This window comes from Phacochoerus africanus, chromosome 8, assembly GCF_016906955.1.
Source record: "Phacochoerus africanus isolate WHEZ1 chromosome 8, ROS_Pafr_v1, whole genome shotgun sequence".
Taxonomy (NCBI): Eukaryota; Metazoa; Chordata; class Mammalia; order Artiodactyla; family Suidae; genus Phacochoerus; species Phacochoerus africanus.
In genome coordinates this window covers 93,206,880-93,234,755 of record NC_062551.1, presented here as the reverse complement: position 1 = coordinate 93,234,755, position 27,876 = coordinate 93,206,880, and the positions used below count along the sequence as shown (strand labels likewise).

Sequence of the window (27,876 nt, the reverse complement as noted above, 5' to 3'; positions counted from 1 at the left end):
GGTCGTTGCCTCAGGTTTTGTCAATTATGCTTTGTTTTATGACGGCCTAGAAGAATGGCACCTATTAGCAGAGGGACTGTTTTCTTTCAGGGAAACACATGAGTATAATTCATGAACCACAGACAAGTTGCTCATTTCCCTTGTTCTCTTCGTCTCTTCTCCCTAAAGCCATCCTTTTAACAAACTATTGAATCCTGTTTATGAGAAGAACAGAGAAGTTCTATTATGGATGTATTGTTTTGTTGCCCATACCAGTTGTTCAATGCCCCGAGGAGTCAGTGCCTGAATGTCTGATACATAGAATGAAGGGCCCACAGCTGCAGCAGGCAGCCTGTGTTTTGGTGCAGCCAGGTAGTCAAAGTCACGGATGAGTTTTCTGCTTTCGTCTTGAAAACCTTACCTGTTTTAATTTTAGTGTGAGATCTGCTATTCGTTACGAAATCTGATTGAGATTTGCCACGTGGAGTCAAATCAAATATGCTTTTAATTTTAACTTTTGGGAGTTCCCGTCGTGGCGCAGTGGTTAACGAATCCGACTAGGAACCATGAGGTTGCGGGTTCGGTCCCTGCCCTTGCTCAGTGGGTTAATGATCCAGCGTTGCCGTGAGCTGTGGTGTAGGTTGCAGACGCGGCTCGGATCCTGCGTTGCTGTGGCTCTGGCGTAGGCCAGTGGCTACAGCTCCGATTGGACCCCTAGCCTGGGAACCTCCATGTGCCGCGGGAGCGGCCCAAAGAAATAGAAAAAAGACAAAAAAAAATTTTTAACTTTTGCACATTCACCTGTGTGTGCATTGTAATTGCTGGGTTTCTGTAGCAATACTGCAGTCCAGATACTGTAACTTGTTTTGTGTATGTATCTTACTATACGCTGCCTATTATTTACTTACGAAGGTACAGGTTTATTTACACAAATCCATGTATATACTGTGCTTTATAGGTTAAGAGATGTTTTTCCAAAGGATAATTTTGATCGTAATCTTTCTAGTGACATTAGAACCTAGTTCTCATGTAAAGCGTGACTGTTCTGTTTGGGGCGATTCCCTTGTTGGAGAGTTGTGCATAAAACTAAGAAATGGGCTAGAGAATCTGAGAAAATGATAACAGTGTAAGGATCTTCAGGAGTTGGGGTGGGAGGGTCTTTTAAGTTCGGAAGCCACTGAGGTGGTTCAGTCTTCCGTGTTTAGTAGCTGGTGTTTACAGAGGAGCTTGTACTGAGGGGCAGAGGGTGATTTTTTTTTTTTAATTTATTTTGAGGATATTCTCTGCCGACTGTTAACATTCTGTTACGTGGTAGATAGATCCTACTCAAACTTTGACTTTTATCCTGCTTCAAAAATTCCTATGCCCGTAACTCCTTTATAGGCACATCAAGTTCTAGTTAGTATCAGGTTCCTTTTATCACATCTAAACTATTATTTTGGACTTTTGCTAGATGTTTTTCATCTGAAGACTTTCCATGTGCATTTAATAAAAACGTTACCTAAATTAGGGAAAATGTTATCTGAAACTAAAATGCATCTTACAAAACAAGCAATTCCTTTTAGCCATGAAAGAAATTAACTTCCAAGAAAAAGTTGGCATTTACAGTTGGTTAAAAAAAAAAACACAAATTTGAGCATGATTGTCCTTGACAAAATCTGTGAATTTGGCGAATTTTATGCACTTGTTTGAAAGCTTTAAAAAAATGGTCAGAAAAGAGAAGTCAGTTTTCATCGTTGTAGCCTTAATTGCATTTGACTAAAGTTTATGATAAATGAAATAAAGCAGAGTTTTTGGCAAGTCTTACGCAGCTATTCGTATTTGCCTTGACTATTTGTATTACTTTTGTATTTAGCCAAGGAAGCTTACAGAACTTCAGAAGAGGGGAACAAGTGCTTTTGTTATTTAAATAAGCTTTTCTGATTTGAAATCAGGCTATATCCATGTTATAATTTGGGTACGGGTTGAGCTTTGCAAAAATAAAAGCAGAAAGCCTTTCCCAGGTAGGTTTTGAACTTTTTGCTTTTTCTCAGTGCTTTGCTTAGTTTTACCTGTAACTCCCCTTTCTCTTTAGAATTCAAAGGTGCACATTCTTGATACTGAAAGCTTCGAAACTACATTTGGCCCTAAAGCACAGAGGAAGCGACCAAATTTATTTGCAAGTGATATGAAATCACTTATAGAAAATGCAGAAATGTCCACTGAGAGCTACGACCAGGGCAAGGATCGTGATTTGGTAGCAGAAGACACTGGTGTGAGGTACAGTTTTCAAGTTCATGCATGTCTCATCATTTGCTTTTCTGCAACGGTCATTTTCTTTACACTTATTTACCTGCAAGAAATGCAGTGATTTAACTCAGAGATGGAGAGTTAGCATCTTCCCTTAGGCTAGAAAAATTAGTGAAATTGGAATCAAACTGAAAATAATTTAAGGTGGCTTGTATATAGTTACATTGGAAATACAATAAAAAGAAAATAAGTGCTCATAATTCCACTGCCTATGTTAAGCATTGTCAGTATTTTGGTGACTATCAGGATTTCTTTAACTAGGGTGTCTGAACCACTGGGAGGTTCATGGATGGCCTTTAAAGTTTCTGTGACCGAAGATAATAGGGAGAATTTATATACACACATACAAGTGGTGATGTTTTGTTGTTTTTAGGGAGGTGGGGAGGAGGAGTGGAAGGATCCTTAACTTTCATCATAGCCTCATAGGGGTTCACACCCCAGAGAAGGTCAAGAGTCAGTTACAGATATGTATGTTAGCCTAGATGTTTCTCTTACACGCAGTTTTCATCTTTCAATACAATAGCTTAAGACTATATTTTAACTTGCTTTTATCGTAGTATACTTTTCTAAATTATTAAGAATATATTTCCGGCCTGGCACAGTGGGTTAAGGATCTGGCATTGCCTGCTGCAGCTGTGACATAGGTTGCAGCTGCAGCTTGGATTCAGTCCCTGGCCCAGGAACTTCCATGTGCCACGGGTATAACCAAAAAAAAAAAAAAAAGAGAGAGAGAATGTATTTCCATGTCAGTATTTAATTAACAGCAATGTAATGTTTCATGTCAGAGTAGGTTTTGGTTGTGGCCAGTTCCACAGTTGGACATTTTTGCTGTTGATAGTTTTTCCCTCTGGTAAACAATGCAGGGGTAAAACATCAATGTGACTAAATTCTTTCTCATTCTTAATTATTCTCTAGGGACAGTCTTAGGGGAATGACGACATCCAGGAGTAGGCAGGCTTTGGTAGGCGGCTGTCCCGTTACCCTCCAGAGAGACTTTACCAGTTTAGGTCTCCGGGTCCCCTCACGTGTCTCTGAGGTGCCCCGGCAGAGCAGTGCTGTCGCCAGCCCATTGCTAGCCTCGAGCCTCCTAGAGGTCAAGTTAAGCTGCCTAAGGCTGAGCAAAAAGAGGCAATGAATTCATTTGTTCTTGGAGCTATTTGGACTTCATATGCTTCTGCTGAGTTGAATTTTTTCCACCTCCAAAAAGGTGCAGTTGGTCACGGGGGAGAAACAAAAGTATTTTGTTTCAAGGACACCTAGTCTGTGTCTTTGAGGCTAGTAAATAAACAGATGCTCAGCCTTATCAGGAAAGTTTTGCTTTATGTGGGAGCTGTGAAGTGTACATTATGCTTCAGGTACTGCTAATTCCTTTGTATTATTCCTTCAAAAAAAATGTTTTTAGGGAGTTCCCGTTGTGGCGCAGTGGTTAACGAATCCGACTAGAAACCATGAGGTTGCGGGTTCAATCCCTGCCCTTGCTCAGTGGGTTAACCATCTGGCGTTGCCGTGAACTGTGGTGTAGGTCGCAGACGCGGCTCAGATCCTGCCTTGCTGTGGCTCTGGCGTAGGCCGGCGGCTACAGCTCCGATTGGACCCCTAGCCTGGGAACATCCCATATGCCGTGGGAGCGGCCCAAGAAATGGCAAAAAGACAAAAAAAAAAAAAAGTTTTTAGCTGTGCCCTTGGCGTGCAGACGTTCCCAGGCCAGGGATCGAATCCATGTCGTGCAGTAACAACACCAGATCCTTAACCCACTGCGCCACAAGAAAACTTTTTTTTTTTTTGCTTTTTTTTCCTTAAATTTTTTGTGGTAAAACATACGTAACAAAAGTTATCATTTTAATCATTTTTAAGCATACGATTTAGTAGCATTAAGTACATTCAAATGGGTATACAACCATCACCACCATCTACCTCTAGTTTTTTCACCTCATCCCAAACTGATACTCCGAGCCCATCCAGCACTAACTCCCCATCTCCCTTTCCCCCAGCCTTTGGCAACCACCATTCTACTTACTGTCTCTGTTAGGAGTTTGACCACTCTTTTGACTAGTGCTTCTTGTAAGTGCACTTATATGGTATTTGTCCTTTTGTGTCTGGCCTATTTCATTAGCATAATGTCTTCAAGATCATCCAGGTTGTATCATGTATCAGTACTTTATTTATTTTTATTCCTAAACAATATTCCATTTATGTATACACCACATTTTTAGTCCATTTATCTGTTGAAGGGGATTTTATTATAGTCACTGAAAAAAATTCTTTTTTAATTTATTTTATTGAAGTATATTTGATTTATAGTGTTGTGTTAATTTCTGCTGTACAGCAAAAGTGATTCAGCAACACATACTGAGACATTCTTTTTCATATTCTTTTCCATTATAGTTTATCACAGGATATTGAATATAGTTCCCTGTGCTCTGTAATATAGGACATTGTTGTTTATCCATTGTATATAAAATAATTTACATCTGCTCATCCCAGACTCATAGTCCATTCCTCCCCATCCCTTCTCCCCTTTGGTAACCAGAAGTCTGTTCTTTATGGACATAGTCACTTTGTAAATTAAGTTTGGAGAGTTCCAGCTGTGGCACAGTGGGTTAAGAATCTGGCATTGCCACAGCTGTGTTGTAGGTCATAGCTGTGGCGTGGATTTGATCCCTCGCCTGGGAACTTCCATATGCCACAGGCGTGGCCAAAAAATAAATAAATTGTTTCATTTTGATCCATCTACAGCTAGTTTTGATAGCCTTTTCCTTTTCCCTCGGTACATGGTTGACTTGTCCCTGAAAACATCCTTTTAATCTTTATAATGCTTCAGTTGCTCACTTTGAATCCTTTCTTACTTAGAAATGAAGCCCAAGAAGAGATATATAAAAAGGGACAGTCCAAAAGAATATGGGGTGAACTCTACAAGGTAAGACTTTAAATTCTCTCTCATTGAGTTTCTTTGACTTCCGTGATCATCTGTGGGAGAACAGACGTGGATATATTGAAGCTCTGTCAGACAGAGCACACACTCCTCTGCCCTTTCCCCGCGGAGAAGACAGGGTTGATGTGGCCGTCCACATTGTACCGTTGTTCTAGATAGCTGGGATTTTTTATTACTCAGTATAAACAACGACATAAAGATTCATATACTCTCTGTCAGTACTTCTTTGGTTTACCTGCTAAAATGATGTTCCTGTTTAGATTTCTCATACCTGGTTAGAGCTGCATGGGAATTTGGCAGTGACTTCGTCCAGCCCTCTCTGTTACAGATGAGAATGCACATTTTGAAAGCTCATATCAGTGGGTAGTAGAAGAGACTTTGGGACTCCTGAGTCCTGGTCCAGTGCTTTTCATCTGGCTGAGTTTTGCGTTTGCCCGCAAGTAATATGCTTGTTAACAAAGACTTTCAGGTGTAGTCATATAGTTAAACAATGACGTAATAGGAAACTAGTACCATGAAAGCAAAATAACTTTTTTGGGTTTTTTGGTAAAATACGCCAAACCTATAATCTAGAAATTTAGAAGTCTAATCTAAGAAGTGAGTGGTTCTAGTCAGTAATGCATAGCAGTCACGAAATAAGACTGGTTTCTTCCAAGTTAGCTCTCTTTGAAATGTGACAGGTTTCAGATACCGACAGGCTGAAAATGCCTTTTGGAATACCAGTCACTGGGCTTTGAGATCGGCTGCGACCTGCTCTCTTCCCGAGACTGTTTGGAGGTTATCTCTGTTGTTACTTTATTTTCCCGAGTTCCCTTCAATGTCTTCTCTCTTGCATTTTGCGCTTATACTCTATCAAGTCACTTTTGGCTCTTTGAATTTGCAGGTGATAGACTCATCAGATGTTGTAGTTCAAGTTCTTGATGCTCGAGATCCAATGGGCACCCGTTCCCCTCACATTGAGACTTACTTGAAAAAGGAAAAACCCTGGAAACACCTCATTTTTGTTCTTAACAAATGTGACCTCGTTCCAACCTGGGCAACAGTAAGTACATCTGCTAATCCAAAACAGACGGCCAGGGCCACGCAGCGCATGCAGGCTCCAAGGGATCCATATGTAAGTCAGCCTCGTGGTAACTAGGGTTTTGGCCAGCAGTTAAAGCGTCGCACATATTGAGGGGGTAGTCATCGAAGTGTCCTCATTGAAAACAAAATGAAGATGGGCTTCAGTGACGGCGGGCAGTCACCTTTGATCCTCTGATGGTTGGCAGTGGGACAGCCGTACCCACAGGACGGATGACGTGCACCTCTTCAGAAGGGGTGACTGCACGGCCCTGGCCTGTTTTGCATTATGTTACATTCATTGCATTTAGTAGCGATGAAGGCATTTTTGGAATATTGTTTTGTGTTTATAAGACAAAAGACAAAGCATTAACTGTCATACTTGAAAAAAAAAATTTTTCCTTAGACAGCTGTGTATTTGAAGTACTGTCCTGTCGTTCAAGCTCTCCCTCCTCCTGTGTTGCACATAAACAAGCTGACCCCTTTCTTTTCTTTCCCCCTTCAGAAGCGATGGGTGGCTGTCCTCTCCCAGGATCACCCGACACTTGCTTTCCATGCGAGTCTTACGAACCCCTTTGGTAAAGGAGCATTTATTCAGCTTCTGCGGCAGTTTGGAAAGGTATCGAGAGCTGTCCTGCCCTCCCTGGAGCTGGGGAGCTGTGGGTTTGGGTGAGAATTTTACTTGCCCTGGTGTGTTAGAAGGGTGTCTTCTGGTAGCGAGGATGGTGCGCTCTGGAGATGTTCACACTGAGAGAGAGGACAGGGGCTTCTGAAACACTTGCTAGCTCAGCCGGCACCCCGCCCGCCCTTTCTGCCCTTTCCCTGCCACCCGAAGGTCCACCCTCTGCTGGGCTATGAGCCCCTCCGCACTCTGGTGTCCCCACTCTGGGCTCTAGGGACGTGCATTTCTCTCTGCCTGGAAGGTGCCCTCCCAGACTCCAGCCCCAGATCCCTGGTCAGAGTCAGTTCCTCACTGGGGCCCTCAAGGCAGACGTTCTCAAAGCTTCATTTTCTGTACCAGAATCTCTGTGTTCGTGTGTTTAACTAATCCTACCTGGCTTCTGACAAAACACACGTGTCCCCTGTCCTACCCCTCCGTGCTTCCAGAAGAAACTCTTCAACTTAAGGCTGTTACTGCTGGTATTTTCTCCCATAGTTTTTATACATGCTGATGATTTTCTTCGTTTCTCTTGCCCCAATTTTAGGTATTTATTAAGTTCCTACTATGGAAAATAAAGCTTAGGTTTCTTAACCCACCCTCCCTCCTCTCCCTGTCCTTGTACAACATTTGGCTAAACTATTATTCATTCAGTGTTTACGTTATTATGACTAAAATGTCAGTCCCTGCTGATCCACAGTGCTGTGATTATAATTCCTTCCTAATAGAACCTTCTGTTTTGTCTGGTGTTCATTAGTTCTGTTTTATTTGTCACTGACATATACCAAATCCCCTGGTGGTGCGGGAACTTGCAGAATGTCCAGCACCTCCCTTGCGGACGTGACTGGCTGCTCCCCAGGCCACTGCAGGGTCTTCGTCCCAGGATTTCCTTCACCGGCATCTCAGCATTCTCATGGCTATTCCCTCTCTTGGCTCCCTTATTCACTGGATCCCTTTTCTTTCTTGATTTACTCCTTCCTTTTGCCAGAAGGTGTTTTCCAAAAGCTTCCTGAGAAGAGTGGTTAGAAGGAACTTTTTTTGAGACCTTGCATTCTGGAAATAACCGCCTTTCTACCCTCACACCACTTCTCAGAATGTGGAAGGCACATTGGATTGTCTTCTGGCTTCTGAGGTTGTTATTGAGAAACATGAAGACATTCGGACTCTTAATCCTTTGTGGCTGGGATCTTTTTTGAAAAATTCCTGTTTTATAATTTCCTAGTGATGTGCCTTAGATGGTTTTATTATTGTTCAGTGAGCTAGGCACAGATGAGACTTTCAGTCTGATATTTGTCCTGTTTTATTTCTTGGAAATGCACATCCACCCCGTCCCCACCCCACCCCCCATCGTCTCTGTTCTCATTCAGGAATTTATTTATTTTTCTCCTGGTTTTTTTTTTGTTTTTTTTTTAGGGCCGCACCTGCAGCATATGGAGGTTCCCAGGCTAGGGGTCGAATCAGAGCTGTAGCCACTCGTCTCTACCACAGCCACAGCAATGCCAGATCCAAGCCCCGACTGCAGCCTACACCACAGCACACAAAAACATCAGATCTTTAACTCGCTGAGCGAAGCCAAGGATCCAACCCGTGTCCTCATGGATGCTAGTCAGATTCATTTCTGCTAAGCCACAATGGGAACTCCCCCCCCCCCCGCCCCCCCGTTTTAATTCTTGAATTTTCCAGGAGTTCTCTGGTAGCTCAGCAGGTTAAGGATCTGTCAGGCACTGTCACAGCTGTGGCACAGGTTTGATTCCTGGCCGAGGAACTTCCATACGCTGCAAATGTGGCCAAAAAAAAAAAAAGAAGACTGGATTTTTTGGGGGGAACGGGGGCCTCTGCACGTGGAGGTTCCTGAGCCAGGAGTCGAACTCTTGCCATAGCAGTGACCACACCAGATCCTTAATCACTAGGCCACCAGGGAACTCCGTTTTCTTGAATTTTCTTGGTTTACTCCTTTGTTCAGTACATTTATGACATTTTCCCCTATTTTCTGATCAGTTTCCTTGGCTTGGTCTTTTCATTTATTTAGCTGTTCTGTCGCAAAGTTTATTTTGCCTCTTATTTTTGATTTTTAATTTCTTTTTTTTTTTTTTTTTGGTTTTTAGGGCCAGACCCGCAGCATATGGAGGCTCCCAGGCCAGGGGTTGAATTGGAGCTGTAGCTGCCGGCCTACACCACAGCCACAACAATGCAGGATCCAAGCTGCATCTGCCACCTCCACCACAGCCCATGGCAACAACGGATCTCTTACCTACTGAGCGAGGCCTGGGATCAAACCTGAGTCCTCATGGTTACTAGTCTGGTTTGTTTTCACTGAGCCGTGATGGGGACTCCTTTGATTTTTAATTTCTAAGAGCTCTTGTTTAACTCTGCCTGCCCCCTCTCACAGCCTGTTCTTGTTTCATCAATACACTTAGCTTCTCTGTCTCTGAGAACGACGACGATGATAGTGATGTTTGGACATTTTCCTCTACGTTTTCCTACGTTGACTGTTTCCTCCAAGTTTCTATGTTTTTCTCTCTTTCCTGCTAGAGTCGCACTTCAAGTGTCTGGTTATTCTTGGTCTTCCATTCATATTAAGAGTGAGACGGCAAGGGGGAAAAAAAGGTGATGGAAATTTTAGGCCAAGGGTGGGATTGTTGAGCTCGAGACTGCTGTAGAGAGACTGGGTAGAAACCCAGTGTTTTGTTGGGGGACACACTAGCTGTCAGCACCTGCAGGCCTTTACGCCTGGGCCTGTGAGTTCCCAGAAAGGCGCCTTCAGTCTCCAACTCAAGGCTGTGTGGGAGCCCTGTGGGAGCAGGGGCCTGATGTCTCCCTGGTCAGTAGTTAAACTTTCAGAAAGCTGATCACTCTGGGAACACCTAACTTCAGCTACTGTTGTCTCTAAGTCTCGAGTCCCTTTCAGGTCTAAAAATTAAAGGTATTTTCAGACATGCTGAGTTTCAAAAAAATTACCTGCTCGGGCTCTGGGGTAAGAAGTAGGATGTACATGCTGAGCAATTGAAGGCAGAGTTGTGACCGTTCCTACCGACCACTGGTCCTCTGGAGTTCTGGCCCCCGTCAGAGGGATCTGTCCTGCTGATTTCCAAGGCCTTTGGTGATTCATTGGCAGTATTCTTGCTGGATTTTTAGTTTTTCTTTCTTTCTTTTTTTTTCCTTTTTAGGCCTGCACCTGTGGCACATGGCAGTTCCCAGGCTAGGGTTTGAATCAGAGCTGCAGCTGCTGGCCTACACCACAGCCACAGACAGCAATGCTGGATCCGAGCTACGTCTGAGACCTACACCTCAGCTTGTGGCAACGCCAGATCCTTAACCCACTGAGGCCAGGGATTGAACCCACATCCTCACGGACACCAGTTGCGCTCTCACCCCACTGAGCCACCAAGGGAACTCCTGGGTTTTTTAGTTTCCTCACCTTCACAGACTCGTAGCTTTTGGATTTTGTGGTGGGCCAGGTTTGATACTCCTTTTTAGGATTTTGTTCTCATCACATGTTGGTTTGTGTTGTCTCAGCTCATGGCTTCGGTTTCCCGTGTTTGTTGCTCTGGGTTTGCGTGTGTTGATTCCCACTGCTGTTCATCCAGTGGAAAAGTGAGGCGGGTGTGGATGCTCAGTTGCCGTCTCTAGTCAGAAGTCCCTGCCATCTGTGGGCACCCTTCCTGAGCTCTGCCCCCGTGATACTTTCACCTAGCAGGCTAACTTTTGAGACTCCCCCCTTTTTTTTTTTCTTTTTTCTTTCGTTGTTTATTTTTGGTTTGCATTTTTGAAAATGCAAACTGCGTTGTACATAGAAGAGGAGGGGTGGGTCACGGGCTTGCTGATTGGTGGATCTGCTGAGGTTCTCATCTCTGAAGACATTTCTTCGGTGGATGGTGTGCTTCTAAATCACTCGCTAACAAGCTGTTTCCTCCTGTTTCCCAGCCTACATTCTTTTAACCTTAAAACTTGCCAGAATAATTTTACACGAGTGACTGGGGAGCTGACTCACCTCTGATTTATTGATGGGTGTATGTATGCATCCCACTCCGACCAGGCAGGTGGTGCTCGTCTGGGCTTTAAATCACATCGTAGTTCTAGTTTTGTGCTGTATTCTTTATCTTAGCCAGGGAACACAACCTGTTTGTCCCCAGGGATAGTCAGGCTGCGTGAAGGTGATATGTTTGTTTGTTTGTTTGTTTTTCTGAACAGTTGCACACTGACAAGAAGCAGATCAGCGTGGGGTTCATCGGCTATCCCAATGTTGGCAAGAGCTCTGTGATAAACACGCTGCGCTCCAAGAAAGTTTGCAACGTGGCCCCCATCGCAGGTGAAACAAAGGTACATCTGGCTCCGAGGGTCTTACTTGCACATGTTTTATTTCCATGGAGGGTGATCATGCAGGATGTGGAGATTTCTATCGGCTTCTCCTGGATGAAGCTCACCATTGGGCCTTTAGGAGCGGTTTCTGCCCGTTGTGATAAGACTAAGAGTACTTTGTGTGCCACGGCATGCCTTTGGCATGATGTGGTATGTGCCATTGGAGTCTGTGTCAGATTGTCACTCCAGCCTTTTACTTTGATAAACAAAACTAACCCAAAGGAGTTCCCATCATGGCACAGCGGAAACGAATCCGACTAGGAACTGTGAGGTTGTGGGTTCAATCCCTGGCCTTGCTCAGTGGGTTAAGGATTCAGTATTGCTGTGAGCTGTTGTGTAGGTTGCAGATGAGGCTTGGATCCAGAGTTGCTGTGGCTGTGGTGTAGGCCGGCAGCTGTAGCTCCGATTAGACCCCTAGCCTGGGAACCTCCATATGCCACTGGTGCGGGCCTAAAAAACAAACAAACATAAAAACTAACCCAAAGATATTTGATGCCTGGGTTAAGAAAGAAAACGGCATTCTGGTGGATTCTGGCAAGTTGAGGGCCCTACCTGGGAACATGGAGTATTTGGGGAGCAGCCTGGTTCTGCTGAAAGAACAGGGGCCAAGCAGTGTCAGACATCCAGGAGTACTTTTCAGAATCAGAGGAAGCTTTGCTGGACGCAATTGCATGATTCTCTGTGGAGATCCTGCCTTTGCATTATTTCTAGTAACTGTAGTTTGTGCCTTGTGGAAGGGCCTCATGCATGGCACAGATAGAAGAGGGTCTTGGTCCCTGGGCAGGTTGCTACACACACACACACACACACACACACGTTGCTCCTCCCTGACCCACACCCACCCCCCTGCCAGCACACACACACGTTGCTCCTCCCTGACCCACACCCACCCCCCTGCCAGCACACACACACACACACACACACACACACACACGTTGCTCCTCCCTGACCCACACCCACCCCCCTGCCAGCTTCATGCTCACCTTTCCTGCCTTAGGTCTGGCATTGTACACACACACACACACACACACACACACACACCCCGCAGCTTCATGCGCATCAGGCGTCGACCCTTCCCGCCTTAGGTCTGGCAGTACATCACCCTGATGCGGCGGATCTTCCTCATCGACTGTCCGGGTGTGGTCTACCCCTCCGAGGACTCAGAGACGGACATCGTGCTAAAAGGAGTCGTGAGTATTTTGGTCCCCAGAGGCTCTTTGTTTGCCTTTGGTGGCGGGGGTGGGGGGGGGAGCATTCTGTGGGAGACGCTGGATACCTTTGCTTTGTACTCATTCAGCAGACAGTTTGGGGTCAGCCTGTCTGACCAAACTTGAGGAACATGACACTGAACAGGGCGGCCTCTCCATTCCACTTAAGCCTGTTTGAGGAGTTAGTGGAACCATGGGCATATCTGGTCAATGTCATCCCACAAAAGAGTTTGGAGTTTACACACGGGACCCAGAGGGAAGCAGGGCCTGTTTATGTTTAGCGATAATTCATCTTCGTGGGTTTATGGGTTGAGTCACGTTGGAACTCAGTCATTTCCTCACTTGTTTCTGAAGACGACCGAGAGCTTTAAATGGGTCCACTTAACCTTAACCGGGGCTTCTGGCTATACATCCTGTGCCCGTTCCTCCCCTCCTGTCTTAAACTATGCCATTCTCTCCGTGTCCTGGGACCAGTAGACTTTTAACCATTTCCGCGAGTTAGTAGCATGAAGCACCCCAAGTTGAAACTGCTTGCGGAAGCCGCACAGTTGGGTTGTGGTGCGCTGCAATTTGAGCTGAGTTCATGGTCCTGTGCCAGGGTCAGCTTTCTGTGGTGCTCCTTTCAGCCGACCGACCATCGTGCCACCTCGGTGACAGGCTCCTGCCAGGCCCCACTTGCTTTGAGGCGTTGAAATCTCTTTTCAGATGTTTTTACAGAGCACACTGGGGAGCTTCACTGCTTCCATAATAAAGTTTGTAAGCAAGAGATTTCCCATCAAAATCTAGGTTCAAGTTGAAAAAATTAAGACTCCTGAAGACCACATTGGTGCTGTACTTGAACGAGCAAAGCCAGAATATATCAGCAAGACATACAAGATCGATTCTTGGGAGAATGCTGAGGACTTTCTTGAGAAGCTGGCTTTCCGGACAGGGAAGTTATTAAAGGTGAGCCAGACTGAGAATTGTGAGAATTCAGACTGGCGAGCCGCAGGCACAGGGGGCGGGGGGGGGGTGTGGAGTGGGAAGCTAGGGACCATTTTTTTGTATGCATGTTTGAGGAGTTTGAAGTGTGGGACTTGGCAGATAGATGGTGGTGAACAACTGGGACAGCCAGGATTCAGAAGTTCCCGGGCCAGGGATCAGACCTGCTCCACAGCGCGACATTGCCATGTCCTTAACCACTAGGCCCGCAGGGAACTCTGATTATGCTGTTTGGATCTAATTGGGCATCTCCCTGTGACGTTTCAGGGTGGAGAGCCCGACCTGCGGACCGTGGGGAAGATGGTCCTCAATGACTGGCAGAGGGGCCGGATTCCTTTCTTTGTCAAGCCACCCAATGCTGAGCCCCCGGCCACCCCCCAGGTAAGAACAGGGCAGACCTGCCTCTGGGAAAGTGAGGGCACTGACCTGGGTGTGGTGTCTTTGAACTGCCGTCCTCTTCCTCTGGGGTAGGTCTTTCCGCCGCAGTGAGGTTTGCATGTCTTGGTTGCTGTGAGCAGTGCTGCTCTGAACATAGGGCTGCATGCATCTTTGAATTGTAGTTGTGTCTGGATATATGCCCAGGGATGGGATTGCAGGATCATACGGTAACTCTATTTTAGGAATATCTAAATTTTCTGAGGGACTTCGGTCCTGTTTTCCATAGTAGCTGTTCGAAGTTACATTCCCACCCACAGTGTTGGAGGGTCCCTGTCTCCACACCTTCCCCAGCATTTCTTATTTGTTATTTGTGACAATGGCCATTTTTAATCATGGCCTTTCTGACTAGTATGGGGTGGTACCTCAGTTTTGATTTGCATTTCTCTAATAATTAGTGATTTGAGCATTTTTTTCATGTCTTTGGCCATCAAATACTTATTCTTATTATACTACAGGGAGACAGGTAGTAAACGAATAAGCGTATAGTGTCAGGAAATACCGATTGCTGTGAGGGCAGCTAAGACAGGGCGAAGGATTTATGGGGGGCAGAGGAGGGCTTTTGTAAGCGGGGTGGTCAGGACGACCTCTGAGAAGGAAGTGACCTTGCAGCAGAGACCTTAGTGATCTAAGGCAGGAGCCACATAGATGCGGAGGGGAGAGTGTTCCAGGCATCGGGAGCAGTGGACCCAGTGCACCCGAGGTGGAGCCAGTCTGACCTGTCTGGTTCTAGAAGAAGTCATGGGGCCACCCCCTGGCGGGCGCGGGAGCACCAAGTGACGGCGGAAGCCTTTGGGTCTGAGGAGGCCCGTCTCTGCTCCTTTGTGATGCTGTGTGGAAGCGGCAGAGTTTTCTCTAACTCTTCCTGTGTGTCTAGTCGTTGGGGTTAGGTAACTAGCTCCCCCACTCTGTGACTCTTGCCTTTTGCTCTTGGTGGTGGCAGAAACCCCCTCGAGCATCCAAAAGCTATCACCACCACCTTCTGCCCGCGAAACGGATGACGAGGCGCACACGAACTGTGTGTGCAGTCTCCTGAGTTTCATGGCTTCCTGATGCATTCAGTGCTTTGAGCAGCCACCCCACCTTGGGGAAAAATTCCTTGAGTTCTGTGAGTCTCAGTTACGAGAATACAATGGAGAAGAGTATTCATAATATTCTCGTAATATTAATATTACGAGAATATTGCCTATGTGAAGCCGCAGTGCCAGGCCTGCTCACCCTTCCCTGAAGGAGGCCCCAGCTCTCAGCCTCTTTCTCACCTGTTCCCACCTCAGGGCTCATTCTCAGTCCTCCCCAGATGGCCCCTCCTTCAAACCCTCCCTTCCCAGTGCCGCCTCAGTGCCTTTCCTCAGCACCTCCTAAACTGGTGCTGCCTTCACCCCACCATTCAGCCACGCCGTCACCCTCAGCCTGTGGGGTGTACTCAGCCTGGCTGTGCTTTCCTCGGCAACCCCATTCCTCGCGATCCTCGGGGACATAGGGAATCTCGCCTCCTGCAGGGCGTCGTTGGTCGGTGTTGGTGAAATACCCTTGGGGTTGGCACATTCTTTGGGACCCCAGCTGTGTTCCTCTGACCCTTCAGTGCTGGGCTCAGGGTTTAATGTATGTTGGCTCAGAATAGATCTAACAGGATGACTCAGATGCCGGCGTTTTCCATCCTTTCCCTTGGGCCTGAGAGGAGAACTACCTCATTTAAGAGCAAAGTGTGTAAGTTCAGACATTCGGGTTTTGTTTTCTGACTCCGTTTCTCCCTGTGCTCCCACCCCTTTTTGGCCTAACTAGCTTCCGTCCGCCTCGACTTTGGAAGTTGCCCCAGAAACAGCCCAGAACAACGCAGAAGAGGAAGTCCCAGAATCTGGAGGTGGAGGGTCAGAACCTGGCCTTGAGAAGAAGGAAGAGGAGCCTGGCCAGTGTGGCGCTGATGCAGAAATGCAGCAGATCCTCGCGCGGGTCCGGCAGAACTTCGGCAAGATCAACGTCGTGCCTCAGTTTTCGGGGGACGACCTGGTTCCCCTGGAGATGTCCGATATGGAGGAAGAGCTGGAGAGCCTCTCTGGGGAGAGGGAGGAGGAGGAAGAACAGGAGCCCCAAGAAGACACTGACGAAGAGCCTTTCGCAGAAGCCCAGGAAGAACACACGGGGAGCAGCACCAAGGCCGTCATTCAAGCCCTGGATGAGAAGATTGCCAAGTACCAGAGGTTTTTAGACAAAGCCAAAGCTAAGAAGTTCTCGGCGGTCAGGTAGGGTTCTCATGGGCACGAGTGGCAGGCTGCTCCTTGCGTTCCCAGAACCTTGCCCTGAGGATTGCAGTGGTATGGGGGGTGGGGGCGCGCTTGCCATGTTTAAAAAGTGTTCTGTGTGTTTTTAAAATTCAGCCACCTGCAGTATGAGAGGCTCAGTAGTTCTCTCTTTTACAAGTGCCCAGGGCCTGCAAAAACTTCGAGGTGCTTCCCCCAGTGGTGTTAACCCCGTGAAGAGGAGCGGAGTCTCTTTGATCTGCGAGCTTGTCACCGTCTCCATGTGGGCACGTGACATGAGCAGCAGAGGGGATTGCTGGACAGCTTTGTGACTCTACTCTCCTTTTCAGAATATCCAAGGGACTGAGTGAGAAGGTTTTTGCAAAACCTGAGCAACAAAAAGCAGTTGAAGAAGATGTAGAAGATACAGGTATAGTTGAATTATTTAAGTCATGTAGATGGGATCTGCATCTTTAGAATTGGGGACCCAAGTTTAATCTCCTCTTTGTTTCTTCTACTGTCATCCACACAGATGTTGAGCATATCTGGCCTGTCACCCCGGTTCCACGTACTATTTATCACACCTGTGCTTTTTATTCTGCACATTTCTTGGGAATTAAATGGCAGTTCAGGAAAATTCCTCTAAAAAGAGTACATTAGGAGTTCCCTTTGTGGCTCAGCAGTTAACAAACCCAACTAGTATCCATGAAGATGTGGGTTCGATTCCTGGCCTCACTCAGGGGGTTAAGGATCTGGCATTGCCATGAGCTGTGGGGTAGGTTGCAGACACGGCTCAGATTCCCGAGTTGTGCTGTGGCTGTGGTGTAGACCCGCAGCTGTAGCTCCAATTTGACCCCTGGCCTGGGAACCTCCACAAGCCCCAGGTGCAGCCCTAGAAAGACCAAAAAATAAAAATAAAAAAGAGTACATTAACCTTGTAGTCTAAGGGTAGGTCCAGAGACAAATTTTTTTCAGCTGGGGTGGGGAGCAGATTGGGGTTCATGTATTTTTTTTCTTAACTTGGTTGGACTGACGGCTTCCATATCAAGAGTGTGTTTTGTTGTTGTTGTTGTTGTTGTTGTTGTTGTTGCTGTTGCTATTTCTTGGGCCGCTCCTGCGGCATATGGAGGTTCCCAGGCTAGGGGTCGAATCGGAGCTGTAGCCACCGGCCTACGCCAGAGCCACAGCAACGCAGGATCCGAGCCGTGTCTGCAACCTACACCACAGCTCACGGCAACACCGGATCGTTAACCCACTGAGCAAGGGCAGGGACTGAACCCGCAACCTCATGGTTCCTAGTCGGATTCGTTCACCACTGCGCCACGACGAGAACTCCAAGAGTGTGTTTTCATGACACAAATGCAAACCCCGCTGAGGCCTGTGAGGTTCTCTGGGGCTGGCAGCCTCCCAGCCTCCTGCTCTGCTCACCATACTCTGGTCCCACTGCCTTCTGTCTTTTTCTCTAGCATATCGAGCTCATTCCCACCTTAGGGTTTACAGACACATTTTGAATAAAAAATTCCTGTTTCTTTCTTGTGTGTGTTCATGTATTGTTCCTAGCACCTACCAAAAAAGGAAAGAAGAGGAAGGCACAGAGGGAAGAAGAGCATTCAAACAAAACTCGCAGGACGCTTACATCTAAGGAAGTACGTGTTTTTGTCTTAGGCATAGAGCAGAGAGGAGAAGGCTATTTTTTTAACTCAGTCTTCCTGAAACTGTCTAGAGTTGAAATCAAAGAACCCCAGTCCTAAGTGACCCGGTTGAGATCAGTGAAACAAAATCAAGAGTTGACCCCTGAGTTTGGGTCGTGTGTTTGAGGAATTCCTGATTGCTGATCTCAAGTGTGTGGCCTCTCATTTGGAAGAGTCCATTGGGTTTATGAGAAGTGATTCATGGTGAACAGAGCTGTGTAGAAAGACAGGTCCCTGCCTTCTGTTAAGTTCATCCCTCTAACCAGGCTCTCTCGAGCTGCAAGGGCCCTCTTGGGCGGTAGAGAGCTTATCATAAGAGCATTCAGCTTCAGACCAGGGAGCCGCTTGTCAGGAGGGCAGGAGAAAAGATTCGAGCATTAGATAAGGGTTGGACCAAAGGATGGTAACTTGGAGTTGTCACAGTTGCAGTAGAAGCGCAGGCTTGGGTCTGTGAGGTGAACCCTCCCTCGACCCTGCTCCAGTGCTCCAGTCGTTGTGGGAGCGGCATGGGAATGGAGCACAGAGAAGTGTAGAAGCCTGTTTACGACTTCATTGTTTGACTTTTTTTTTTTTCCTTCGTGTGTGTGTGTGCGTGTGTGCCCGCGCGCCATTGTTCACAGCGGAGACGAGCAGCACGGCAGCAACAATCCAGAAAAGTCGGTGTACGCTACTATGAAACTCACAACGTGAAAAACAGGAACAGAAACAAAAAGAAGACCAATGACTCAGAGGGGCAGAAACAGAGACACAAAAAATTCAAACATAAGCAGTAACATTTTAAAAGTTGTTTATTAAATTATACAAAAATATGCAATTAGAGACTGTGTTTTCTTCATGCCCAGGGGGCATTTCTAAGGCCACAGTGTATGTGTTCTGAGGTGTGACACTTGAAACAGTCACCAGTGCTCGTGAAAATAGGTAAGGCCCTAACCCCCAGGGCTCTCAGGGATGGGGTCCACTGAACCCCTGACACTTGAATTAGCCTCGAGTCCCTCAGGATTACCCTGTCTCGTTGCTGACAGAAACAGGGCTGAGGTCTAGGATGTGTGGAGCAGGGTGTTTCTTTTGAACTGGCAAGGAGCAGTTTGGAACTGAAGCCCTTTGAAATAGAGCTGTAAAGAGAAGATGTCGGGGACGTCGTGCACAAGCCCAGACTTTCACACGTGGAGGAAAAGCCACCGCAACTTGCGTTGTCCCTCACCGAGCCTGTCAGGTGGACCAGGTAGGACGTGAGCACATTACATGTGCTAGTTCGAGGAGTCAGGAACTAGCCCAACTCGGCGGAGTTCTTTCCCCGGGAAACAACGGAGCGTTCCGTTTTCGTGGAATCTTAGAACCAATTCCTCAGGACACCTGGGTCAGGGTGGCAGCTCTAACTTCACATTTGAGATTAGTGTGTACAGGGCGTGTTGGAGTCAGTGGACACAGCTCTTGTTGGACTGCAGTTCTTCCAGTAAGCCTTGAAGCCCTGGCCAGAATGGGTGTCAGGGGGACACTGGGCACTGGGGCCTTCTAGCCAAGGGGTTGTTGGTGCCTTCTTAGGTACACTACCTGTGAGGTTTGACCGGAACTTGCTAGCTTGCCCCTCTGCCCTGAATCAGATCGATTTATGTTGCTAATTGAGTCTTCTGGGTCTGTGAAACCACAAGAGTCCTGAGTCTTCAAGCTTTGAGTTTCACTTATTACAAGGAATAGTTAAATGCCGTTGTCTGCAGGCCGTGGCCCGCTCATTAATAATTAGAACTGTGTGCGAGGTTTGGGCTGGTCAGAGGGTTGGGGGGTTGGGGGTGTTTTTTCTGCAGAGTAAGATGAACAAATCTGTGGTGGGGGAGCAGCTGAGGTACAGGCAGCTCACAGTGGACACCGTGACTTGTATTTCTCTCTGGCAAACATTTACTTTCTCCAAAGCTATGAGTTTTGACTTCCTGCCATCACCTCCTCACCCAGGCAGTGGAAACTAAGGAGGAAGGGGTCCAGGGACTTGGGAAGCAGGAATAGCGTGATGCGGTATAAACCCCGAACTCCATGATGAGGAACCAGAACTGCACTGGAGTAGGGGTGGTGCAGAAACACCAAATAAGGGGAAGGCTGAGGCCAGAGAAGCCCGGGTTGAAGGACAAGATGAACTGTGGGCCTGAAACGGGAGCAGAGAATAAGTGATGGTGTGGAGTGGCCATGAGAAAGCAGCTGCTCCACCTGAGGGCTGCAGCCAAACGGGTGGCTTCTAAGGCTTCCTGCTGGTGTTGGAAAATCTGGCCACTTACAGAAGCTACCTGAGCTACACTGCCCTCCACTGTCCAGCAAGGAGCCTGGCTGCCAGACCTTAGGTGTTTCACGACACTGGGGTGGTGGTGTGAGTTCTGAAAAAAGGTGTAGGTGGTGATCAGGGGAGGGTATGGCCTCTTCACTCAGGAAACTAGCTTTTTATTACAAAGGTGTGATGGGGTTGTAGTGCCTGCTGAGACCCATATGGAAAGTATCACTTCTTTGGTGCAATAATGCCTTCCAGTTGGGCCTGAAAAACAAAAATAAACTCCATTAGTATTTGAAACTTGCAGCCTAGCACAAATAGCTGAGAAGTGATAAAAAGTCTCTGGGAAGAATAATTCGAATGCTGCCACTCCGAGTGTTTTTTCCCCTTCATTCCCAACTCCATATTTTCTAAATTAGCTCGTTTCTGGCTTGGCATTCAGTCTTGCTGCATTAGGAGAAATCAGAGCTGTCCTGGTTTCCATACAATAGCTGCTCGGTGTGTAATAAAAAGCATTGAAAAGGAAATTGAATAAAAGTTGTTGAAATAGTGGTTTTTCATGGCTCAGATTTCAGGCCTGAATACATCTGTAAGTTAAACATTTGGCTCTCTGGTTTGGGAGCCTGGGAGCTCTGTGCTGGGACAAGAGGTTTGGGAAACAGCAAATTTTAAGCCACTGAGACAACTTGACACCCAATTAGAGAAAATTGCTACCAGTGAGTAGGAAGCTGTCCATCTCATATGTAAAGCTTCAGACACTTGGGAGTTACTTATTCTGCTCCTCTGGCCGCCAGTAAAATAATTCACTATCATGGTGTGCGGACAGATCTTTTAAGTGTGTCTATCCCAGGGACTGCAGACATTGCTTTGTTTGCAGTGCGACTTTGAGCCAATAAAAATAACTCACTTCTAAAGAGTCCTTCACCCTGGGGATTATAAGCTTGCTTGTAAATGTTAGAAAGATGCCAAGGTATTCTGCTGTGCTCTTGCCTCCAGTACCATAGGAGGACCTGAACTTGGACTTAGGAGAAAGGAATATGGCAGATAACGGAGGCCGCTTTAAAGACTGCTAAGTAAACAGATTCACATCTGGCTGTGAAAGTTTGTTAAACTTGGCAACAAGCAAATCTGTGTCACCTACTAGTGGTTAATACAAGCCCTTCTTTATCACAGATGCCTGGCTTCTTGGTTTGCAGTGCCAACAAGCCTGCCAATCTCAAGAGTGGAAGCTTTCTATGAGACTAGGGAGGAAACGGAGATACATCTAGGATCCCCACTTCTTTTGTCTATTTAGGGCCGCACCCTTGGCATGCGGAGGTTCCCAGTCTAGGGGTTGAATTAGAACTGCAGCTGCTGGCCTACCCCACAGCCACAGCAATGCCAGATCAAGCCATGTCTGCGACCTACCCCACAGCTCATGGCAACGCTGTATCCGTAACCCACTGAGTGAGTCCAGGGATCGAACCTGTGTCCTCATGGATACTAGTGAGGTTGGTACCACTGAGCCACAGTGGGAACTCTTAGGGACCCCTTCTGGCCAGGGTCATAGGAGACAGCCACTGAACCACCACTGACTATACGGCCTATATATAGGCCACATATCTGGAACAGTAGTTCTCAAACTTTAGCAAGCATTGGAATCATCTGGAGACCTTGTTAGACTGGCTTGCTGGACCCCAACCCCAAAGGTTCTGATTGGGTAGATCTGGGCCCAATGATCTGTATTTCTAAAAGTTGCCAAGAAGTACCTTTCGAGTTTTAGCAGTTAACAAACCTGACTAGGATCCATGAGGATGCAGGTTCGATCCCTGGTTAAGGATCCTGCGTTGCTGTGGCTGTGGCGTAGGCCGGCAGCTACAGCCCTTATTCACCCCTAGCCTGGGAACTTCTGTATGCCTCGGGTGTGGCCCTAAAAAAAAGCAAAAAATAAGAACTTGCCAGGTGATGGTGGTGATGCGGGTCTGGGGCCCAACCTCCGAGAACCTTTCGACCAGACAGAGAACCTGGAGTTTCAGAGGCCTGGCCCCCTGCCCCACCCTTTTCACTAAACTCCCTCCCTTCAAGCTCAGCTGGGTAGAAGTATACCACCAGCAAAAGAGCTTTGATGAAAAACACAGCTGAGAAATTCCCATTGTGGCTCAGCAGTAACGAATCCAACTAGTATTCTTGAGGACTCGGGTTTGATCTGTGGCCCTGATTAGTGAGTTAAGGATCTGGCATTGCCATGAGCTGGGGTATAGGTCACAGACAAGGCTTGGATCGGCTGCGGCTGTGGTGTAGGCTGGCAGCTACAGCTCCAATTTGACCCCTAGCCTGTGGACCTCCATACGCAGCAGGTACAGCACCCCCCCCCCCCCAAAAAAAAAAAACACAGCCGAATTCCTTGGACCACACTCTTGAGGAAGGCTCCTGATGTGAAATGGTTCTTCCCTCACAAAGGGACTTCCCTGCCCACCTCTAATGCCATGCCTCAGAGGGAGCTGCAGGTAAGAAAGCATTTCTAGGAAAGCCCACTGGAGTGGCCAGCCTGCTCTAGGAAGCCTCCAAAATATCAGCTGCCATGGGACAGAAGTGCCGCCTTTGCCATATCTGCCGCTCCCAGATGTTAGGCAACTTTTATCCAAGGGGGAAAAATTCTCCACTAGAAAGCCTAGGAGTTCCCGTCGTGGTACAGTGGAAATTCCACTAGGAACTGTGAGGTTGCGGGTTCGATCCCTGGCCTTGCTCAGTGGGTTAAGGATCTGGCGTTGCCGTGAGCCGTGGTGTAGGCCGGCGGCTACAGCTCCGATTTGACCCCTAGCGTGAGAACCTACATATGCCACGGGTGCAGCCCTAAAAAGACAAAAAGACAAAAAAAAAAAAAGCAAGCCAGGCTGAGGTATTGTGGGATTCAGAGTTGAGAATGGAGCCCCCTCTGGAGGCAGATGGACAGAGAATCTGGCTGATGATCCCTCACCCCCCAAGTCCACTTCCTTTACTCCTTGACAGGGCACTGGACAAGAACTGAAAGTCATCACAGGACAGGGAACGGAAGGCTTGGCCTGCCTGGCTGGCAGTGTTGGGGGGAGTGAGGGGCGGGCCCACTGGGCCTGCTGGTCGGTTACCTTCAGCTGCTGATTGGTCCTCTTGAGGAATTGAATCTCCTCGTTGTGCTTCTTCTCCTCCACCTGTCTCCTCTCACTTTCCCGCTTCTCTGTGGCCTCGCATTTTGCCTTCTGCTCATTCACTTGCCTCTCCAAATCTCGCTTTTCTGTCTCTAATTCTGCAATCTGAGGACAGAACCCACAGTCATCCTGGGAAGTCACCAAGTGTACAGGGCAGTGTGAGTGCATGGATGGAGGGGACCAGGGACACAGCTGTCCAACCCAAGGCATTGCCAGGGTCTGTACTGCCACCCAGTGGGAGGTCAGGGACTGGCAGACCATGTCCAAGGGGAGACCACTCTGCCAGGACTGGGGCTGGCACTCTGGACCAAAGGGCTCACTGAGGTGATGAGAGAGCACCCCAGGGGGGGGGCAGAATTTGGTGCTGGCATGACAACCTGTGGCCCTGAGATCCATGGGAGAGTCAAGAGGCCCAAAAGCTCCTGGTGGACCCACTCACTTTCCTCTCCATGTCTGACTTCCCCTGTTCTGCCTGCAGCGCCTTCCTCATGCCAAATGCCACACTGCTCTCATACAGGGTCTGGTAGGCAGCGATGGTCATGCGGATCTCGTCCCGGACCCGCAGCAGCAGCAGCCCCCGCTCTGCACAGTTGATGGTGACCTCACGGATCAGCTCATCTTCCAAGGCACACACACACGGCGAAGTCAGAGAAAGCAGGCAGGAGGGGAAAGGCAAACCACCTACTGTCAGGGGCACCAGGGTGAGTCCTCCCCACTTGGAGACAGGCTTCAGGCTTTGCCATGCAGCCACTGCCCTGAACTTGACACTTGGGAGTACAGGCCATCCGAAAGCATGGCTTGGCCAGCACAGAGGGAGACAAGAGCCCAGGTTTGTCTGCAGCTGTGGGGCCCTTCTCTTCCACCCACCATCAGGCAGAAACTGCTATTCAAAGAAACCTCACTTTTTGGAGTTCCTGTCGTGGCTCAGCAGTAATGAACCTGACTAGTACTCATGAGGGTTAAGGATCCAGTGTTGCTGTGAACTGTGGTGTAGGTCATAGACGTGGCTCGGATCTGGCGTTGCTGTGGCTGTGGCGTAGGCCAGTAGCTATAGCTCTGATTTGACCCCTAGCCTGGGAACTTTCGTATGCCACCGGTGCGGCCCTAAAAAAAAATTAAGTAAGTAAAAAAAATAAAGATGGTGGCTGTTTTAAAGCAGCTGAGCAATCCCCTGTGCCCCTGGATGGACCAGACTGGGGCTGGAAACAGCAGGGTCTACAGCCTACCCATCCATCCCTTCATAAAGGCTGACTTGGAGGGCAAACCAGAATCACACTCAGACTGAAGGCAGCCTGCTAGGCCCCCTAAGCAGCCTCAGGGTTTGGCCGCAGTTTGCACATCCAAGTGACATGGGCCAGTGAGACCAGACTGAGGGCCAGCCATCTGGCACCAGCACTCCAGGAGGGTGCTCTCAAACCCCTTGTCTGTCGGCTTATTGTTGTTAAAACGCCATACAGTTGTCATCACCCTGAAAGATTCCTCTGGACCAAAGGCTGAATGTCGATAGATGGATATATATATGGAACATTAAGTTTTTCTTTTTTTTGCTTTTTAAGGCCGCAGCTGCAGCATATGGATGTCCCCAGGCTAGGGGTCAAATCGGGGCTGCAGCTGCCAGCCTATGCCACAGCAAGACCAAATCCAAGCCGCCTCTGAGATCTACTCCACAGCTTTACTGCAACGCTGGATCCTTAACCCAGTGAGCAAGGCCAGGAATGGAAATCCCATTCTCACGGACACTATGGTGGGTTCTTAACCCACTAAGTCACAACAGGAACTCCAAAACATTAAGTTTTTCTGATGAAAAAAAAACCTGACATAGGCTTATTTTAGAAACCTTAAAAAAAAAAAAAAAGATTTGAAATTGATGTTCTTGTCTGACTCCAAACAGCTAAGGGGTGAAGAACCAGGTTTGCTAGGAATGTGGTGACTGGCAGGGAATGGGGGTCCTGAGAAGGGGAAGAGGGTGCATTTAGCAGTTCCTGGGTGGGGCAGGTCGGGATCTGTGCTGACGGGGAAGGAGGCACCAGGGGGTTGAGGACCCTCCCTCTTGGACTGCTCACCGAAACACTGGGAGTACAGCTCCCTGCGCACAGGGCAGATGCCAGTCTCCCGGGCCTGGCGCTGCTGCAGCTTCAGGTCCAGCTGCTCCTGCAGGTGCACCACGTCCATCCTGGTGCTGGGGGTGCTGGACACCTGCTGGATCCATAGCTGTGTGTCCTCCACCCATTCCCTGTGGCACAGACAGAGCCGGGCTGAGTGAACCCCATCCACCAGAGAGGGTCCCCGGGAGGGGAGCAGAGGTGGGCCTTTGTGCTCTCTGCTTGAGAGGAGCGAGGGGCAGCTCTGTCCCTAACCCACCAGAATCCTCCATCTCCTCCTTTTCCTTAAGGAGTGTGTGGCTCCAAAGCCACACCCACTGTGCAAACCTCCAAGGGGCCCCTCCCCTGGGGCTGAGCAGTCTTCATTCTTCCAGGACCCTCTGTGAAGTCATCACCCATGTTCCAGATCTTAACCACTGACCATGGTGAGGACAGATCTATGGCGGTCGTTACTGAATGGAAGGCCCAGAGGAAATTCCCACTGACTTGACGGGGTAGGAGACACAGGGGACCATAGACCTGCGCCAGCCGGAAAGAGGTGAATGTATGTATTGCAGGCCATACCTCTATGGTCCCCCCATACTGACCAAGGATGAGCAGGTTGGGAGAAGGAAGACATTGTGATTTAGTTTGGACATGTTAAGTTTGAGAAGTGTATTAGACATCTTCATGAAGGTAATGAGAACAGAGCAGAATATATACCCATGGAGTTTCGGGGAGAGGACAGGGCTGGATATAAACATATGGGTGCCATCAGCATTTAGAGCACTCTGAAAATGAGGAGATGTCTCCCCCCAACCCTCAGCATCTAGCCATCTGCAAGTTCTAGGAACTCTGGGATGCTAGGAAGAAATCCCAGCCAGAAACAGAGACAGGGTGCCTCCTCACACATTCCTAAGTTCTAGGATGCAAAAGTCTGGGCTTCCGCCCAGCCACTGCTTTTTTTTTAACCTTGGCGGCAGAATGGCATTCAAGATTTCTTCTGCCTGCTTTGTAGGATCTGGGACACAGGAAGTTGAGGGGAGCTTGGTCTTCGGTGGCTGTGGGACAGGACCTGAGGGTCCAGGCTGCTGGGGGCTGACTTTCAGTAGCCGAGCCTGAGAAGGAAGGACAAGGTGGGACAGGAGGTGATTTAGACACTCAGCTCCACACACTTTGGCAGGCTTGCACCGGGTGACTCGCATACCTCTCCCCCATTCTCAGATCACTCTTCCTCATCAGAAGTTATGTTTCAGAGCTGAAGGAGGCCATGAAGAATCTCTGGTCCCACCTCAACTCAATGCTTCTATCTCCTTGTACAGATGTTGCTCAGGCCTTTACTTTCTTACCTTTAGAGATGGGGCAGTCACTACCAGATCTATCCTTGTACACTACCTGGATAGGGCAGGGAGCCCCATCCATCTCTCTCTGACTTTCTTTCCCATCCTAAATCTGCCCTTAGGGTCACCCAACATCTGGGCTTCTTGTACCGCTCTCCCACCCTCCTTGCCTGGTCCTAATTCTCTTTATTCCCAGTCACTGCACCCTCTGTCCCTTGGGACTCCCAATCCTCAAGGCAGGGAACTGTCATTCCCCGTGGGAGTTTCCGAGCTCCCCCATCCTGAGACTCCTCCTTACTTTGGGACTCCGTTTCTCCGTGTTGCGGCTCACCAATACCGGGGTATCATACTTGAGCAGAGAGTCGGCGGGGGGGATCATGGCGGCGGCGAGGGTAGCCGCACAGCAGCGACCCTCCTGTCAGGGCAGTGTTTGCCGTCGCCATGGAAACGTCCTTGACATCCTCATGGCCTGGGCGGGGCTTCGAGGCGGGGCGGGGCCAGCTCGAGAGTTTCTTTCTGCTCAGCCTTCGAGGAAAGTTCTCCTGCGTTTAGCTTGTCAATCCTCCTGCTCACCGGGATCGCCTTAGCACTCTTGGGAGCAGGGAAAACTTGAGTTCTGGATCCCTTCGCTGCGTCCAGCTCACGGTTTGAGTAAGGCGCAGATCAATTTCGCTGATCCTGGATTTTGTCACCCGCAAATGGAATCATTTGACTCCTCAGTGAAGGCTGAGGAAGATTCCCAGAGGAAGGCATCTAAAGTTCCCAGGTTTTAAAAAGAGTTTGCCTTTAATGGAGAAATGGCGACGTAACTTCAGAAACAGAGGGGAAATACTGACGATTTGCCCGGGCTACGATCTGTGATTGCATTTCCTTCTCTTCCCCTTTCCTTCGTATTTCCAAACGTAAATGTCATCACAGTCTGCGCACAATTTTGCATCCTGCTTCTTCCATTTAACAAGTCAGGCTTTTTTCCATTTGTCGTATAGTTTGTAAATACCATTGCAGATGGTGACATAATCTCTTTTCTACTGCTGGATGTGTAGTTTGTCTCCATGTTTAGTAACTAGTAATAACGCGTCAACAAACAACCTTGAGAGTAGCTTTTCCCCCCCCAATTTGTTTTTGAAACCTAAAACTCCCGCCCCACAGAGTCGGGTCCCTAAGGCCCCGCCCACTCGGAATTCTGATCGCGTTATCCGCCGCGAGGGTTTC

General features: G+C 48.1%; 2 protein-coding genes across 3 annotated transcripts in view; one reads left to right on the top strand and one right to left on the bottom strand.

The window, feature by feature from the left end:
• Positions 1–18,642, top strand: part of GNL2 (G protein nucleolar 2) — a 24,710-nt gene extending 6,068 nt beyond the window's left edge. For both annotated transcript variants that reach the window (XM_047793391.1, XM_047793392.1), the window contains 12 exons: positions 2,054–2,238; positions 5,119–5,185; positions 6,084–6,242; positions 6,765–6,878; positions 11,109–11,237; positions 12,362–12,466; positions 13,271–13,429; positions 13,733–13,846; positions 15,683–16,140; positions 16,488–16,567; positions 17,698–17,783; positions 18,449–18,642. In XM_047793391.1, the coding sequence (XP_047649347.1) occupies positions 2,054–2,238; positions 5,119–5,185; positions 6,084–6,242; positions 6,765–6,878; positions 11,109–11,237; positions 12,362–12,466; positions 13,271–13,429; positions 13,733–13,846; positions 15,683–16,140; positions 16,488–16,567; positions 17,698–17,783; positions 18,449–18,601 (1,809 nt within the window). In that variant the 3' untranslated portion in view covers positions 18,602–18,642. The remainder of the gene's footprint in view (positions 1–2,053; positions 2,239–5,118; positions 5,186–6,083; positions 6,243–6,764; positions 6,879–11,108; positions 11,238–12,361; positions 12,467–13,270; positions 13,430–13,732; positions 13,847–15,682; positions 16,141–16,487; positions 16,568–17,697; positions 17,784–18,448) is intronic.
• Positions 18,599–27,830, bottom strand: DNALI1 (dynein axonemal light intermediate chain 1). The gene is made up of 6 exons (XM_047793394.1): positions 26,963–27,830; positions 26,297–26,442; positions 25,307–25,476; positions 23,683–23,861; positions 23,184–23,348; positions 18,599–20,343 (listed from the first exon to the last, which is right to left on the bottom strand). Exons 1-6 carry the CDS (start codon positions 27,041–27,043, stop codon positions 20,308–20,310), a joined length of 777 nt encoding a protein of 258 aa, XP_047649350.1. The 5' UTR covers positions 27,044–27,830; the 3' UTR covers positions 18,599–20,307.
• Between the last annotated feature and the right edge of the window lie 46 nt (positions 27,831–27,876).